This window comes from Trachypithecus francoisi, unplaced genomic scaffold, assembly GCF_009764315.1.
Source record: "Trachypithecus francoisi isolate TF-2019V2 unplaced genomic scaffold, Tfra_2.0 Lachesis_group14, whole genome shotgun sequence".
Classification (NCBI taxonomy): domain Eukaryota; kingdom Metazoa; phylum Chordata; class Mammalia; order Primates; family Cercopithecidae; genus Trachypithecus; species Trachypithecus francoisi.
The window spans coordinates 24,035,965-24,050,017 of NW_022681459.1; the positions used below are offsets into that span (position 1 = coordinate 24,035,965).

The following is a 14,053-nucleotide window of genomic DNA, read 5'->3' on the forward strand; positions in this document are numbered from 1 at the left end:
AAACTGTCTAGACAAGATCTTGATGGTTACTCACATGGAACCAATCAGAAGCAGACTAGAGGGCTACTAAAGTCCTGAGAGACTTATATCTGTACAGAAACCTTAAGGCTGGCCTATAAAAAGCTGTGACTATTCAGTCCTCAAAACAACACCCAGACCCCAAATCCTCCCAGGAAGCGGGTGTTGGAACCCCATCCTCTCCAGTATCCGTCTCTGATGTGGTACAGAGAAGACCCTTTCAGAAGGCAAAGCCATGGCCCCAAAAGATCCCGGGCAAGAGCATTCCTGGAGGGCAGAACACGGGTTGCCAGACAGCGAAAAGGAAACATACTGGCCACTAGTGCAGGGGGTACAGGGGGACTTAATGGTCCCGATTTCTACTACAGCAGCGTGGCACATGGTGTGCTGGGGGCAGAGAGCTCGTCTGTTTCAGCTAACAGATTGCAAGACCTTAACAGGCACATCTGGCCCTAAAAGAGAAAAGGGCCCATCATCCAGAGATCCTGAATCTGACCGAGTGGAAGGAAATGAATGTGATACTAGGGCCGTTTTCCTTGAGGAATAGGTGAGAGTTTTCTATGGAAGGGAAGACAGAGGCATGTGGACTATCTGGGACCTCAGCAGAAACTGCTGGCTGTTCCCTACTGTGTCCTTCCCTGACTTCCTTAGGAATACAACTCCCAATTTTCAGCTGGTGCAGATTCCATGATGGGGAAGGATTGACGGAGAAAAAGATTTTTTAAATCATATGATCAAGATCTATATGTAATGTAAATTTCACTTCTACTTCAGCCCATTAGGAAAGAGCTGCTCAATTGCTGCAGACATGATACACACAGACGAAGAGAGAAATAAGCATTGAGAGAACCCAGTCCATGGTTTTGAAAATTCTTCTTGTCCTGTATGGTTGGTTCATCAAAGTGATAGTCTCATCATGTTGCCCAGGCTGGTCTCAAACTCCTGGGCTTAAGCAATTCTCCTGCCTCAGTCTCCCAAAGTGCTGCAATTACAGGCATGAGCCACAAAAAAAGTATCCCACTTTTTTTGAGATGGAGTCTCGTTCTGTCGCCCAGGCTAGAGTGCAATGGCACGATCTCGGCTCACTGCAAACTCTGCCTCCAAAGTTCAAGCGATTCTCTTGCCTCAGCCGCCTGAGTACCTGGGATTACAGGAGCACGCCACTACTGCCTGGCTAGTTTTTGTATTTTTAGTAGGCACAGGGTTTCACCATGTTGGCCAGGCTGGTCTCAAACTCCTGAACTCAAGTGATCCACCCACCTCAGCCTCCCAAAATGCTGGGATTACAGGTATGAGCCACCGCGCCTGGCCGTATCCCACATTTTTGATAAATATTCAGAAACAGGAACAATTCCACACACAGTAAATTCTGTTACCTAGAATTCTACACACTGGTGTAATACTAGTGTTTGACACTGTTCCAGTATTGACTGCAAAGCATTAAAACAATGGTCCCCAACCTTTTTGGCACCAGGGTCCGGTTTTGTAGAAGACAATTTGTCCATGGACGGGGGGTTGGGGAGTGGTTTCAGGATGAAACTGCTCCACCTCAGATCACAAGGCATTAGTCAGATTCTCATAAGGAGCACGCAACCTAGATCCCTTACATGCACAGTTCACAATAGGGTTTGAGCTCCTGTGAGAATCTAATGCTGCCGCTGATTTGACAGGAGGCAGGGCTCAGCCAGTAATGCTCACTTGTACCGCTCACCTACTGCTGTGCGGCCCAGCTCCTAATAGGCTACAGACCACAGCCCGGGCGTCAGAGATCCCCGCACTAAAAAATAAAGTATGAGATTCATTGCTTTATGTAAAGCACACAAAAGCAGCAACTGGAAGAGAACAGCTGCCAGTACACATTACCTATTATTACTACCACAAATAGACTATGCTTCCATAAGGACAGCTGGTTAACATGGTTTGGATTTATGTTCCTGCCCAAATATCATGTCGAATTGTAATCCCCAGTGTTGGAGGAGGGCCTGGTGGGAGGTGATTTGGTCATGGGGGTGGATATTCCCCTTGCTGTTATCATGATAGTGAGTGAGTGAGTTCTCATGAGATCTGGTTGTTTAAAAGTGTGTGGCACCACCCACTTTGCTGTCTTCCTCCTGCTCCCATCATGTAGCACGTGCCCGCTTCCCCTTCACCTTTTGCAATGATTGTAAGTTTCCTGCGGCCTCCCCAGTCATGCTTCCTGTATAGCCTGTAGAACTGTGAGCCAATTAAACCTATTTTCTTTGTAAACTACCCAGTCTCACTTCTTCATAGCAATGCGAGAATGAACTGATACACTCAGGTAGGATCAAACAGAGTTTTAGAAATATTTTGGCCTTATTCTTAGAACATAAGAAGCCATGTATTTTGTGCATCCATCTATCTTGTGGTCCCTCTGACACCAAGCTGACCTCTTCAAATGTCTTCTCCTTAAAAAGGCAACTGCCTCCCCAGCAGGAATTTCTTCCCAGGTTCACTGACTCAGTAGGTTTCTGTGAGTAACTTCACTTTGTAGTTTTAAGAAGGAACCTCTGGGAACAGTGGATGCAGGGCATCTATGGTAAGCTAAGGCCGTCAACAACCATTCATTCAGTATCAGCTCTGCACCAAGTGAGGGATTAATAACTAATAATCAAACCAAACAAGAAGAGAAACAAAGATTCCAAAACACCCTCAGAAAGGCCAAAATATTTTTCCCCCTTTGAAAAAAATAAAAACTCTTAACCCTATGGGAGGTTCCACCTCTAGTGTTGGCAAGCTCAGCTTCAACGTCTCTCAGACACTTGTACAGACCTGAGTTTCCTAAGGCGGAGGGGTTTTTTTTTTAAGTTTAATATCAAAAGTGAACTTCCTGATATCCAAGAATATTAAGGCAATATATTTATATAGGTTCTTTTTTCACCCAAAAACACAGGCTGGACAGCATGTGGTGAAGCCCAGCCCTGTGCAGATGCGTGGGAGCCTTGGCCCGTCCACACTCTCAGGGCATGCACTGCCCTCCTGGTGACACGCTGCCCTGGCCACAAGCTCCAGGACCACACTTCCAAGGTTCCCAGATGGTGCGGACACGAAATATTCTTCAGTATTCTCCACAGAAACAACAAAAACGGCCTGGAAGTACCCGTATTTTTCTACCTGAACTTTGCCTCCCCAAATCTTTTGTTAATAAATTATCTGACTTTTTTATTCAGAAAATGTAACTATCACGAGTTACCCCTTCAATATAATAAAGTCTTCACTTGAGTAACAAAGGATTATCACAGAGTTTGCAACAAGCAAGTGATGACTGTTCCATCTACAAGAACAGGCTTTTTCCTTTTCTACTGGGAAGCAATGGATGTCGGGGGTGGGGTGGAAGCAGCAGAGTTAAGAAACGCTGAAAACAAACGTACCTATGACAATACAAATTAACTCAGTACACAACAATTGTTAATGAACACAGCTCACAGTTCCCCTCCCAGTTTGCCCCCGTTACTCTGATAATCCTCCCAAACGATTCCGCCGAAGCCTCCTCTAATACAACACATATACTAAAACTGCCATTCCGATGACCCTAAGTTTGACAGTCAAGAAAATGCTCAAGTTGGCTCCTCATTTTATATCAATATAGCATTAAATTCCAGAAACTATTATTAGGAAAAAAGGCCAAAATATTCCCATACATTGAATTATACCTCTGTCTAATCATGTGGTCCCACGAGTGAAATGCTTAGAAACTATGAATCCAGTTATTTTTGGAATATTTCACTCCTTAAATTTTGACCCCACATTGAAGGAAAGCACTTTTGTTATTTATTCCCTCCCTCTATAACCCGATTTTTTTTTTTTTTTTTTTTTTTTTTTTGAGACGCAGTCTTGCTCTTGCCCAGGCTGGAGTACGGTGGCGCAATCTCAGCCTCCTGGGTTCACGCCCTTCTCCTGCCTCAGCCTCCCGAGTAGCTGGGCCCACAGGCGCCCGCCACCATGCCCAGCTAATTTTTTGTATTTTTAGTAGAGACAGGGTTTCATCATGTTAGCCAGGATGGTCTCGAGCTCCAGACCTCGTGATTCGCCCGCCTCGGCCTCCCAAAGTGCTGGGATTACAGGCATAAGCCACCGTGCCCAGCCTGTACCCCAATTTTTAAAACTGAAATAGTATTAGTACTATTGGGGAGTTTAAAACAATTCCTTTATTTTCCATTTTTTAATCTTTAGTCAGAGTCTACGTAACAGAAGGAATCAAAAGGAAAACTTGCAATAAGAGTAAATTTCAAATATCCAAATGGGGTTATGGACTGCTTTAGAAAAGGTACTGGGGCTGAGCATGGTGGCTCACGCCTCAAATCCCAGCACTCCGGGAGGTTGAGTCAGGAGGATCACTTGAACCCAGGAGTTCGAGGCCAGCCCGGGCAACATGGGGAAACCCTGTCTCTACCAAAAACACAAAACTTAGCTGGGCGTGGTGACGTGTGCCTACAGTCCCAGCTACTTGGGAGACTGAGGCAGGAGCAACCATTGAGCTCAGAAGGTCGAGGCTGCAATGAGCCGCAATTGTACCACTGGACTCCAGCCTGGGTGACAGAGCAAGATCCTGTTTCCATAAATAAATAAATAAATAAATACGTAAATAAATACATAAATAAATACATAAATGTATTGGATAGCAATGTACCAAAACCACTTTTCAAAATACAAAGCTCTGACTTTTTTCAATTTACACAGCTTAGGTGCCATTCAAACTTCCTATTCAAATGCCCCTGAAAAACATCCTAAATTAAATGTCTAACACTGATTGTAACTGCACAAAAGAAGAATGATAACCTGAGCAATAACGCCACTGGTTAAACATATTTTTTCATATTAGTTTATCAAAGAACATTTTGAAGGCCTGATTCAAGGAAGCAAGACACAAAGCACAACCAACCACCTTCCATTCCCATAAAAAACAAATCTGTGATCAAAGAACTTCACCTTCCTTTTCCACAATTTAACTCTTCTAGGACAAGAGTACTTCCACTTTGCTAATAGGTCTCGTCAAACGCATTCCTCTACAACTCTATCCCCTCCTCCACTGTTGGTAAGAGAGGATGATCAACGGAACAGGATTCCTCCGAGCAGATGCAGGAGGCCTGCGCACACCTTACCCATCCAGGAGATGCATCGTTGTGGGGGTCACTTCGGCAAACAAAATTACTTTCCCCAACTGCTTGGTCTGCAGATTTTGGCGATAGATCTCCAAGTTGAAATTTTCTGATGAGAAGGCCTCCATGTTGGTCACCACAGGTATACAAGATGGGGTTATTTCTACTTCAGACACGTAGGATGAAGCAAATCTAAGAGAGAGCTGGCTGGATTTTATCTCTCCCTTGGAGTTCACGTGTTTCCCAAGCCACCGCATAAGAGGATCCCGGATTTCCTGTGTCATCAAGAAATGAGAAGGTCGTAATTTGGCATTATATTAGATCATGGTAGCTTTTCCTTATGCCATTTTGGCAATATGAGTACTTCCTAATTCATGACCAATAAAAGCTGGATTAACTTATTCCATACATCTAAACGATTAGACAATATGATAACCATATACTTAGTATGCTTATACTATAAAATAAGCTGTGCAGAAACCAGGATCCAATAAAATCAGTTCAGTTCATGATTATACTTCCTGTCTTACATTCTGTCATGATTTGCAAGATTCCCCTCCAGTCTAGAGTTCATAAGTAGTTCTCCAGTCCTCTGTGCATTTTATGGAAAACTTTTATCTTTTTGCCCCACAAAGAAATTCATTATCCTATCTGCAAAAACAACAACAACAGGAAACCCTGGGGGAAAGAAGTCACAGAACACAAAGCACGAAGATATGAGAACACTCGGTCTTGGCCTCACGTCTTAGAGAACCTCCTCTTCCTCCTGTAAAGACAAGGCACCTTGATCACCGACAAGGAAGACACTAATCTTCACAAAGAAAGTGGGGTACCCCAAAGCTGATTTCTGTTTGCCCCAAATGGAGGTACAAGGAGGAGAAGGAAGGCAAAACCTAGAAGAGACGTTGCCCAATCCAGGTGCAGAGCTCTCTATTCTACCCGTGAAACACCACAACCTGGAGGAGGTTCCCCCACCCCAGACCTTAGAGGTCCCAGAGGCCTTCCTCAAGGGTGGTTTATCAGGAACTGAGGGCTGAGGGAAGTCATCATCTCAAGAGGACTGCACAAAACTTACTAAGATCTCAGTAAACACAGATCCAGGCTCTTAGGCCATCCTCCTGCAAACACCAGGCCCTTCACGTCCCAGAACTCCCTGTGGCTACAGAGAAGTGGCTTCAGAGATGAAACTTAATTCAATGAATTTCAATTGATCAACCTTTAAAACTCACATCTAGTTTGCAGATAATACAGAGAAGAAGAGAACGAGTCAAATGACTTCAGAAGAAAGCATTCAGGGCTGGACACAGTGGCTCACACCTGTAACCTCAGCAGTTTGGGAGGCCGAGGAAGGCGGACCACCTCAGATCAGGAGTTCAAGACGAGCCTGGCCAACATAGTGAAACCCTGTCTCTACTGAAAATACAAAAATTTGCCAGGCGTGGTGGCAGGTGCCTGTAATCCCAGCTTACACGGGAGGCTGAGACAGGAGAATCGCTTGAACCTGGGAGGCAGAGGTTGCAGTGAGCAGAGTTTGCTCCACTGCACTCCAGCCTGGGCAACAAAGAGTGAAACTCTGTCTCAAAAAACAAAACAAAACACAAAACAAAGAAGAAGAAGAAAAAAGAAAGCATTCGGAAGAAATCCAGGAGATAAAACACTTTACAGGACAGCTGGGCTGCAATCTTCAACTAGTCAATGTCACGGTGGAGATGGGGTGGGGACAGGAGTCGAGAGGGGGACCCAGTCTATATTAGAAGGGGCTTAAAAGACATAATGAAATGCAATGGTTAGTTCTTTACTGGATTCCAATTTGAACAAACTAGCTGGAAAGGACAATTAGGAAATCTGACTGTGAACAGCACGCATTAGACAACAAACTGGAATTACTGTCAGTTTTAATAGGTGTGATAAGGGTACTGTGGAGGCCAGGCGCAGTGGCTCACATCTGTAATCTTAGCACTTTGCGAGGCGGAGGCAGGTGAACTGCTTGAGCTCAAGAGTCTGAGACCAGCCTGGGCAACATGGTGAAACCCTGTCTCTCCTAAAAATACAAAAATTAGCCAGGCATAGTGGTATGCAACTGTAGTCTCACATACTCAGGTGGCTGACGTGGAAAGACTGCTTGAGCCCAAGAAGCAGAGGCCACAGTAAGCCAAGATTGCGCCACTGCACTCCAGCCTGAGTGACAGAACCAAACCCTGTCTCAAGAAAAAAAGGAGGTAATGTGGTGACACAGAAAAAGTCCTTAATTTTTAGAAATGTATATATGTCATGATATCTGTAAATTTTACCCCCAAAATACATAAAGTAAGGCAAAATGTTGATAATTGTTAAATTATGTTGATAATTGTTAAATCTAGATGATGGGTATTTGGGGTATGGGTTAACAGTATTCTCTCTATTCTTTTCCACATTTGAGAACTGTCATAATTAAGAGTAAAAAAAAGTGGTGATATAAACATAAGCTATTTAAAAATAATAAATTCAGGCCGGGCACAGTGGTTCACGCCTGTAATCCCAACACTTTGGGAGGCTGAAGGGGGTGGATCACTTGAGGCCAGGAGTTCGAGACTAACCTGGGCAACATGGTGAGACCTCGTCTCTACTAAAAGTACAAAAATTAACTGGGCGGGGTGGCACATGCCTATAATCCCAGCTACTCAGGAGGCTGAGGCAGGAAAATCTCTTGAACCCAGGAGGCGGAGGTTGCAGTGAGCTGAGATCATGCCACTGCACTCCAGCCTGGGATACAGAGCAAAACTCCATCTCAAATAATAATAATAATAATAATAATAAAGAATTCAGGCCGGGCGCAGTGGCTCACGCCTGTAATCCCAGCACTTTGGGAGGCCGAGGCGGGCAGATCATGAGGTCAGGAGATCGAGACCATCCTGGCTAACACGGTGAAACCCCGTCTCTACTAAAAATACAAAAAATGAGCCGGGCGTGGTGGTGTGCGCTTGTAGTCCCAGCTACTCAGAGGCTGAGGCAGGAGAATGGTGTAAACCTGGGAGGCGGAGCATGCAGTGAGCTGAGATCGCGCCACTGCACTCCAGCCTGGGCAACAAAGCAAGACTCCGTCTCAAAAAAAAAAGAATTCAATTGGCCATACACTGGCAACCCATTCCCTCTGTCATCCACTCAACAAACGTTATGGGATGTCTGCCATATGGCAGGCAGTCTCACAGGTTCTGAGGACGGAGCAGTGATCAAAGGGATCAAAATTCCTGTCTTTGGAGGGGTAATGCTACAGTGTGCGAGTCAGAAAGTTAAAAAAAGGCCGGGCGCAGTGGCTCACGCCTGTAATCCCAGCACTTTTGGAGGCTGAGGTGGGCGGATCACTTGAGGTCAGGAGTTCAAGATTAGCCTGGCCAACATGATGAAACCCCATCTCTACTAAAAATTCAAAAAATTAGCCATGCGTCGTGGTGGGTGCCTGTAATCCTGGCTACTTGGGAGGCTGAGGCACAAGAATCACTTGAACCCAGGAGGCGGAGGTTGCAGTGAGCCAAGATCGCGCCACTGCACTCCAGCTGGGGTGATAGAGTGAGATTCGGTCTCAAAAAAAGGTTAAAAAACAGTAAACGCAATACATAGAATGTCAGAGAGTAACACATACAAAGGAGGGACAAGAAAACAGAGAAGAGAGGGAGGCCACTTCAGATCAGACAGATGGAGGACCTGCTGAGAAGGCGACGCTTAAGGAAAGGCCTGGAGCAAGTGAAGGAGGATGTTAGGACAAAATCCATAGAACTATGTCATTTATATTTATTTATAAAGAGATTCCAGCAAGTGCAGAGGCTCCTGGAGCGGGAAAAGAGCCTGATCGGGGCAGAGTATTTGAGCAGAGTGAGCGCAGGGAGAAGGTGGCATGTCGGGGCCAGAGAGGCAGAGGGGGTGGCAAGAGCCATGGTCCACATTGCAAGGGCCTCAAAGGCCACAGTGAGGACTGGGCATTCACTCGAGAAGCAACAGGGAGCCCCAGAAGGTTATGGGGAAGGGCATGGGATGTCCTACCTCTGTTGGAGCAGGATCACCCCACTCCGACTCCTGTGTTGAGAAGAGCCTGAAGGGGAACAAACAAGCAGAGAAACTAGTTACAAAGTCACCTAAATGAACCAGGAGGGAGACTACAGCCTGGACCAGCGTGCAGCAGACATGGTGAGAAAGGATAGGATTCACAGTACACTCTGAAGTACAGGCTACAAGATTTGCTAACAAGTCATATTTGAGATGTTAGAGAAAACAGGGGCACAAAAAACAGCCCATGATTTCTGGGCTAAACACCTGGAAGGACAGAATTGCTGCTGGAAATACCACAGAGAGAGCAGGTTTGGAGAAGAAGAGGCAGGAGGTCAGCCCTGGGTGTGCTAAGCTTGAGATATCTATTTAAAATCCCATGGGTGCTGGGCGCAGTGGCACACACCTGTAATCCCAGCACTTTGGGAGGCCGAGACAGTCAAATCACTTGAGGTCAGGAGTTCAAGACCAGCCTGTCCAACATGGTGAAACCCCATCTCTACTAAAAATACAAAAATTAGCTGGGCATGATGGTGGGCATCTGTAGTCCCAGCTACTTGGGAGGCTGAGGCAGGAGAATCACCTGGACTCAGGAGGTGGAGGTTGCAGTGAGCCAAGATCATGCCACTGCACTCTAGCCTGAGCAACAGAGAAAGACTCCATCTCAAAGTTTTTTTTTAAAAAAAAAAAGGAAAAGAAAAAATCCCATGGAAACAATGAACTGGCAGTAGAACATGTGAGTCCGGAATCCAGGGGAGAGGTTCGCACCATGGATATCAATTTGAGAACTGTCAGACTATGGGTGATCATTTAAAGCCAAGAAAGAGGATAAGATCCATGAAAAGAGTGACTGTAGTTAAAAAGAGGATGCAAAGTAGGGCTGCTATCACCAAGGGTCACAAATTGGGTGGCTTGAGACACTAGAAATCTATTCTTTCAGTTTTGGAGGAGATAAGTCAGAAATGAACACGTCAACGGGGCCATGACTCCTGGGAAGGCTCTGGGGGAACTCATGCACACGCCTTTGCTTCTGGTGCTGCTGCCACTCCATGGTGCCCCTCGACTTGTACACACATCACCCCCATCTCTGCGGCCATCATCACATGACGTTCTCCTCTTCAAGTGTCCCTGATTCTGTGTGTCCTCTAGTCTTCTGAGGACACCAGTCATACTGGATTAGGGATCTACCCTAATGACCTCATCTTCACTTGATCACATCTGCAAAGACCTGGCTTCCAAACAAGGTCATATTCACAGGCTCCAGGGCTGGGGCTTCCACATATGTGTTTGGGGGACACAATTCAACCAACAATAGTGGTCCACGCTTAGGTTTCAGGGAGATCATAAAGAGTGTGCAAAGGAGATTGAGAAAGGGAGAGAAAATCAAGTGTGTTTGTGAATAGCAGCAGGGGGCAGTGGTCGCGGGAGTCTCCTGATCCAGTTTTGAAGGCTGGAAGACGATGACAGTGGCATGGGGAGAGGGCTGAGAAGTCACCGCTGGCCTTGGCACCGCAGAGCCCAGCCTCTGATGAGAGCAGTTTGAGAGGCGTGATGGAGGCCACACTCGGATGGGAGTGGTGAAGAGAAAATCTGCAGACTCCAGGAAAAAAACTTCGGCAAAGAGTCTCCTCTAAAGAGGAAGAGAGACGGGGGCAGTGGCTAGAGGAGGAATGGGGGGAACGCAGGCTGAGCTTGGTTTAAAGGGGAGAAACAGCAGCATTTTCAGATTGATGTGACAGGTCCCCTAGAGAAAAGAATCCAGAGACCAGGTGGGGTGGAACCCAACAATATAAGCAAAAACGTCAGCCTTGGGAGCAGAAACAGCTCCCCCATAGGGATGGGGGCAGCTCAGGCTCCCCTCTGGGGACACTTGGTCTTATGACTCCACTGGTTCCAGACCTCCCTTGGCCCTTGCTGGCTGCAGAGCCACAAGGCACAGCCTGGTAACTGAACTTCGCTGCTCCCACCCTGCTCCACGGCTGCAGGGAGGTGGGAATCCTGGTGCTGGTGGCCGGCAGAAGTCATCTTATGATTGCTTCTACGTTCTCAATAAATAGGAAGCAAGATCATCAGCTAAGAGAGAAAAGAAGGCAGGAGGTGTTGAAGTTTGGGGAGGGAGGAACGAACAAGACAACAGAGAGAAAGAGAAGATGAATGTAGTGGAGAAAATCTTCTGAGCGGCAATTCCCAGGGCAGCTGGAAGCATTTGAGCACCACAGAAGGTCAGTGACTGAACTGAGAGTGAGAAGTCTGCATGATTTTGTGTTTTTATCCTGCCACAGTCAGCTATCCAGCCAAGTGGGCTTAGCAGAGAGGAGGCAGTGAGCTGAAGGTGTACAGAAAGCAGTAACTGAGACTAACCGACCACAAATGAGGCACTGCTGGAGACAGAAAGATAAATAGGACTGATCCTGTTGGGGGTGGAGAGTGAGAGGAATGTCCCTGGACCAAAAAGCTTAGGTCAGCACCAGAGAGAGCTCCCAGAGAAGGCGTGTAAAATAAGGGGTGACCCGACCAGAAAAGTTGTTGGAAGAGGTCAAGCTCAAATGAGCTACCAAAAGCTACATCTGGTCCTATGACAGCACTAACTTTCAGTTTTCAGACTACAGAATACCAAGATAAATTTCAAATGGATTATTCCCTGTTCACCATTCTTTCCTTGGTATATACTCTATTGGAAGAAGAAGAAGGAATGAATAAATAACACACAAAGGTGATCCCCAAACCTCAAATCTGGCCATTAGTTGTAACCAACTCTTCCCCTAAAACTTGGGTCAATGCCCTTAAAGCATAAAATGCACAGATCTGAATTTCCACCACTTTCCCCAGGGTAGTTGGATGTCACCAGGCCACCACACAGGCTAGAGATACATACAGGTGAATAGGTTAAGCCACAAAAACAGAAAGATAAAACTATTATTTAACTCAAGCAGAGAGCTAAGAGGTTATTCATCAGATGATGGTAATATAAATATCCCATTCAAAGTCAATGAAAACCAGGATAAAATGAAAAAGAAACAACTAGCACTAAGTAGAACTTTCAGAACAGGAATAATGCAGGAATTATCCTCTAAAGTGAATCATCCAGACTGACTACTGCATACATCATTCATTTAAGAAATATGTATAGAGTACCCACTGTGTCTTAAAAACAGTATCACAGTAGAAAGAGAAGAGGAAGGACTGATATTGCTATAGTTTGAATGTGTCCTCCAAATTTCATGTGTTGGAAACATAATCCCCCAATTCATATGTTGATGGTATATGGAGGTGGGGCCTTTGGGAAGAAATTGAGATTGAATGGGGTCATCAGGGTAGGGCTCCTATGGTGGGACTGGTGGCTTTATAAGAAGAGAAAGAAAGGGCCGGGCGCGGTGGCTCAAGCCTGTAATCCCAGCACTTTGGGAGGCCGAGACGGGCAGATCACGAGGTCAGGAGATCGAGACCATCCTGGCTAACATGGTGAAACCCCGTCTCTACTAAAATATACAAAAAATTAGCCGGGCGAGATGGCGGGCGCCTGTAGTCCCAGCTACTCGGGAGGCTGAGGCGAGAGAATGGCGTAAACCCGGGAGGCGGAGCTTGCAGTGAGCTGAGATCCGGCCACGGCACTCCAGCCTGGGCGACAGAGCGAGACTCCGTCTCAAAAAAAAAAAAAAAAAAAGAAGAGAAAGAAAGACCTAAACTGGCACACTCCTGCCCTCTTGCCATGTGATTCCCTTCCCATGTTATAACGCAGCAAGAAGGCCCTCACCAGATGATGGCACCACACTCTTGGATTTTCCAGTCTCCAGAACCAAGAGCTAAATAAACCTCTATTCTTTCTAAATTACCCCTCAGGTATTCTGTGATAGCAACAGAAAACAGACTAAGAGAGATGCATACACATAACTACAAGACAGTGTGACAAGTACTACAAAAATTCACTCAAACTATTCAAACATACACTTCTCTTTGGCAAAGTAAGTCAATCTGACTTGCCATATTTAATCACCTATTCTTTTCTGCATGCAAGTTGAGAGCCATATTCTCAAGAAATTACATCATCATTGTTATGTCTACTAATTACTAAAGTAACACTCTAAATTATTTGTTTTTGAAAGCAATACTTAGACATGCACAAATCTGCAAAATAAAACTGATGAAAGCAAGGCATGCAGGTTTTTTTCTTATACCTATTTTACATAATCTTTCAGGGCTTACTCCGAACCAAGTGAATTACTCAGAACAAAGAGAATCTAAAAGGTATCAAATGAAACCAGGACCCTCTTAAGAAACATAACTATATACCACCCATAATTATCTTAAATATTTATATTCACTACAGTCAAATACATTTTAAGTACCATAGGAAGCATTTAGCCTCCCCCAAAACTTTCTCCCCACTCCACCATTATCCCTGGACAACATAAAAATTCTGAATAAAATTCTGGGTGTAAGAAATACCAAAATTACTATCTGTTTGATGTAAATCTGCCTGGCATGTCTTCTCAAATGCACTCAAATTATGATTATGACTTGAGAGCTGCATATATAGCTGCTAATAATACATGTAGGGAAAAGGAATTAATTCATGACTCTCGTCTAAACTCTCCTAATGATCATGCAATGTAAAAATGTTACTGAAGAAAAAAGGTTTGGATCATAGACATCAAGATAAGTGGGCTGACATAAAAGTAGCACTACCCACTCTGCAATCCGTAAATCTACCTACTTCTTTGAACTCAACTACCGGAGGATAGTTAAAACGTCACTTCCATAGGAAGGATGTCTCTGACCCACAGCCGTTCACAAACTTTCATAAACCCTTAGTTACTCTATAGCACTTATCACGACTATACATAATTTGTATAACTGCTTATTCAATGCCACACTGCCTTATTAGAATATAAGTCCCA

At 45.1% G+C, this 14,053-nt stretch overlaps 1 protein-coding gene across 5 annotated transcripts in view; it reads right to left on the reverse strand.

The window, feature by feature from the left end:
• Nucleotides 1–14,053, reverse strand: part of HLCS (holocarboxylase synthetase) — a 248,844-nt gene that overhangs the window by 145,668 nt on the left and 89,123 nt on the right. For all 5 annotated transcript variants that reach the window (XM_033232435.1, XM_033232436.1, XM_033232433.1 and 2 more), the window contains one exon: nucleotides 5,139–5,410. In XM_033232435.1, coding sequence (XP_033088326.1) covers nucleotides 5,139–5,410 — 272 coding nt within the window. The remainder of the gene's footprint in view (nucleotides 1–5,138; nucleotides 5,411–14,053) is intronic.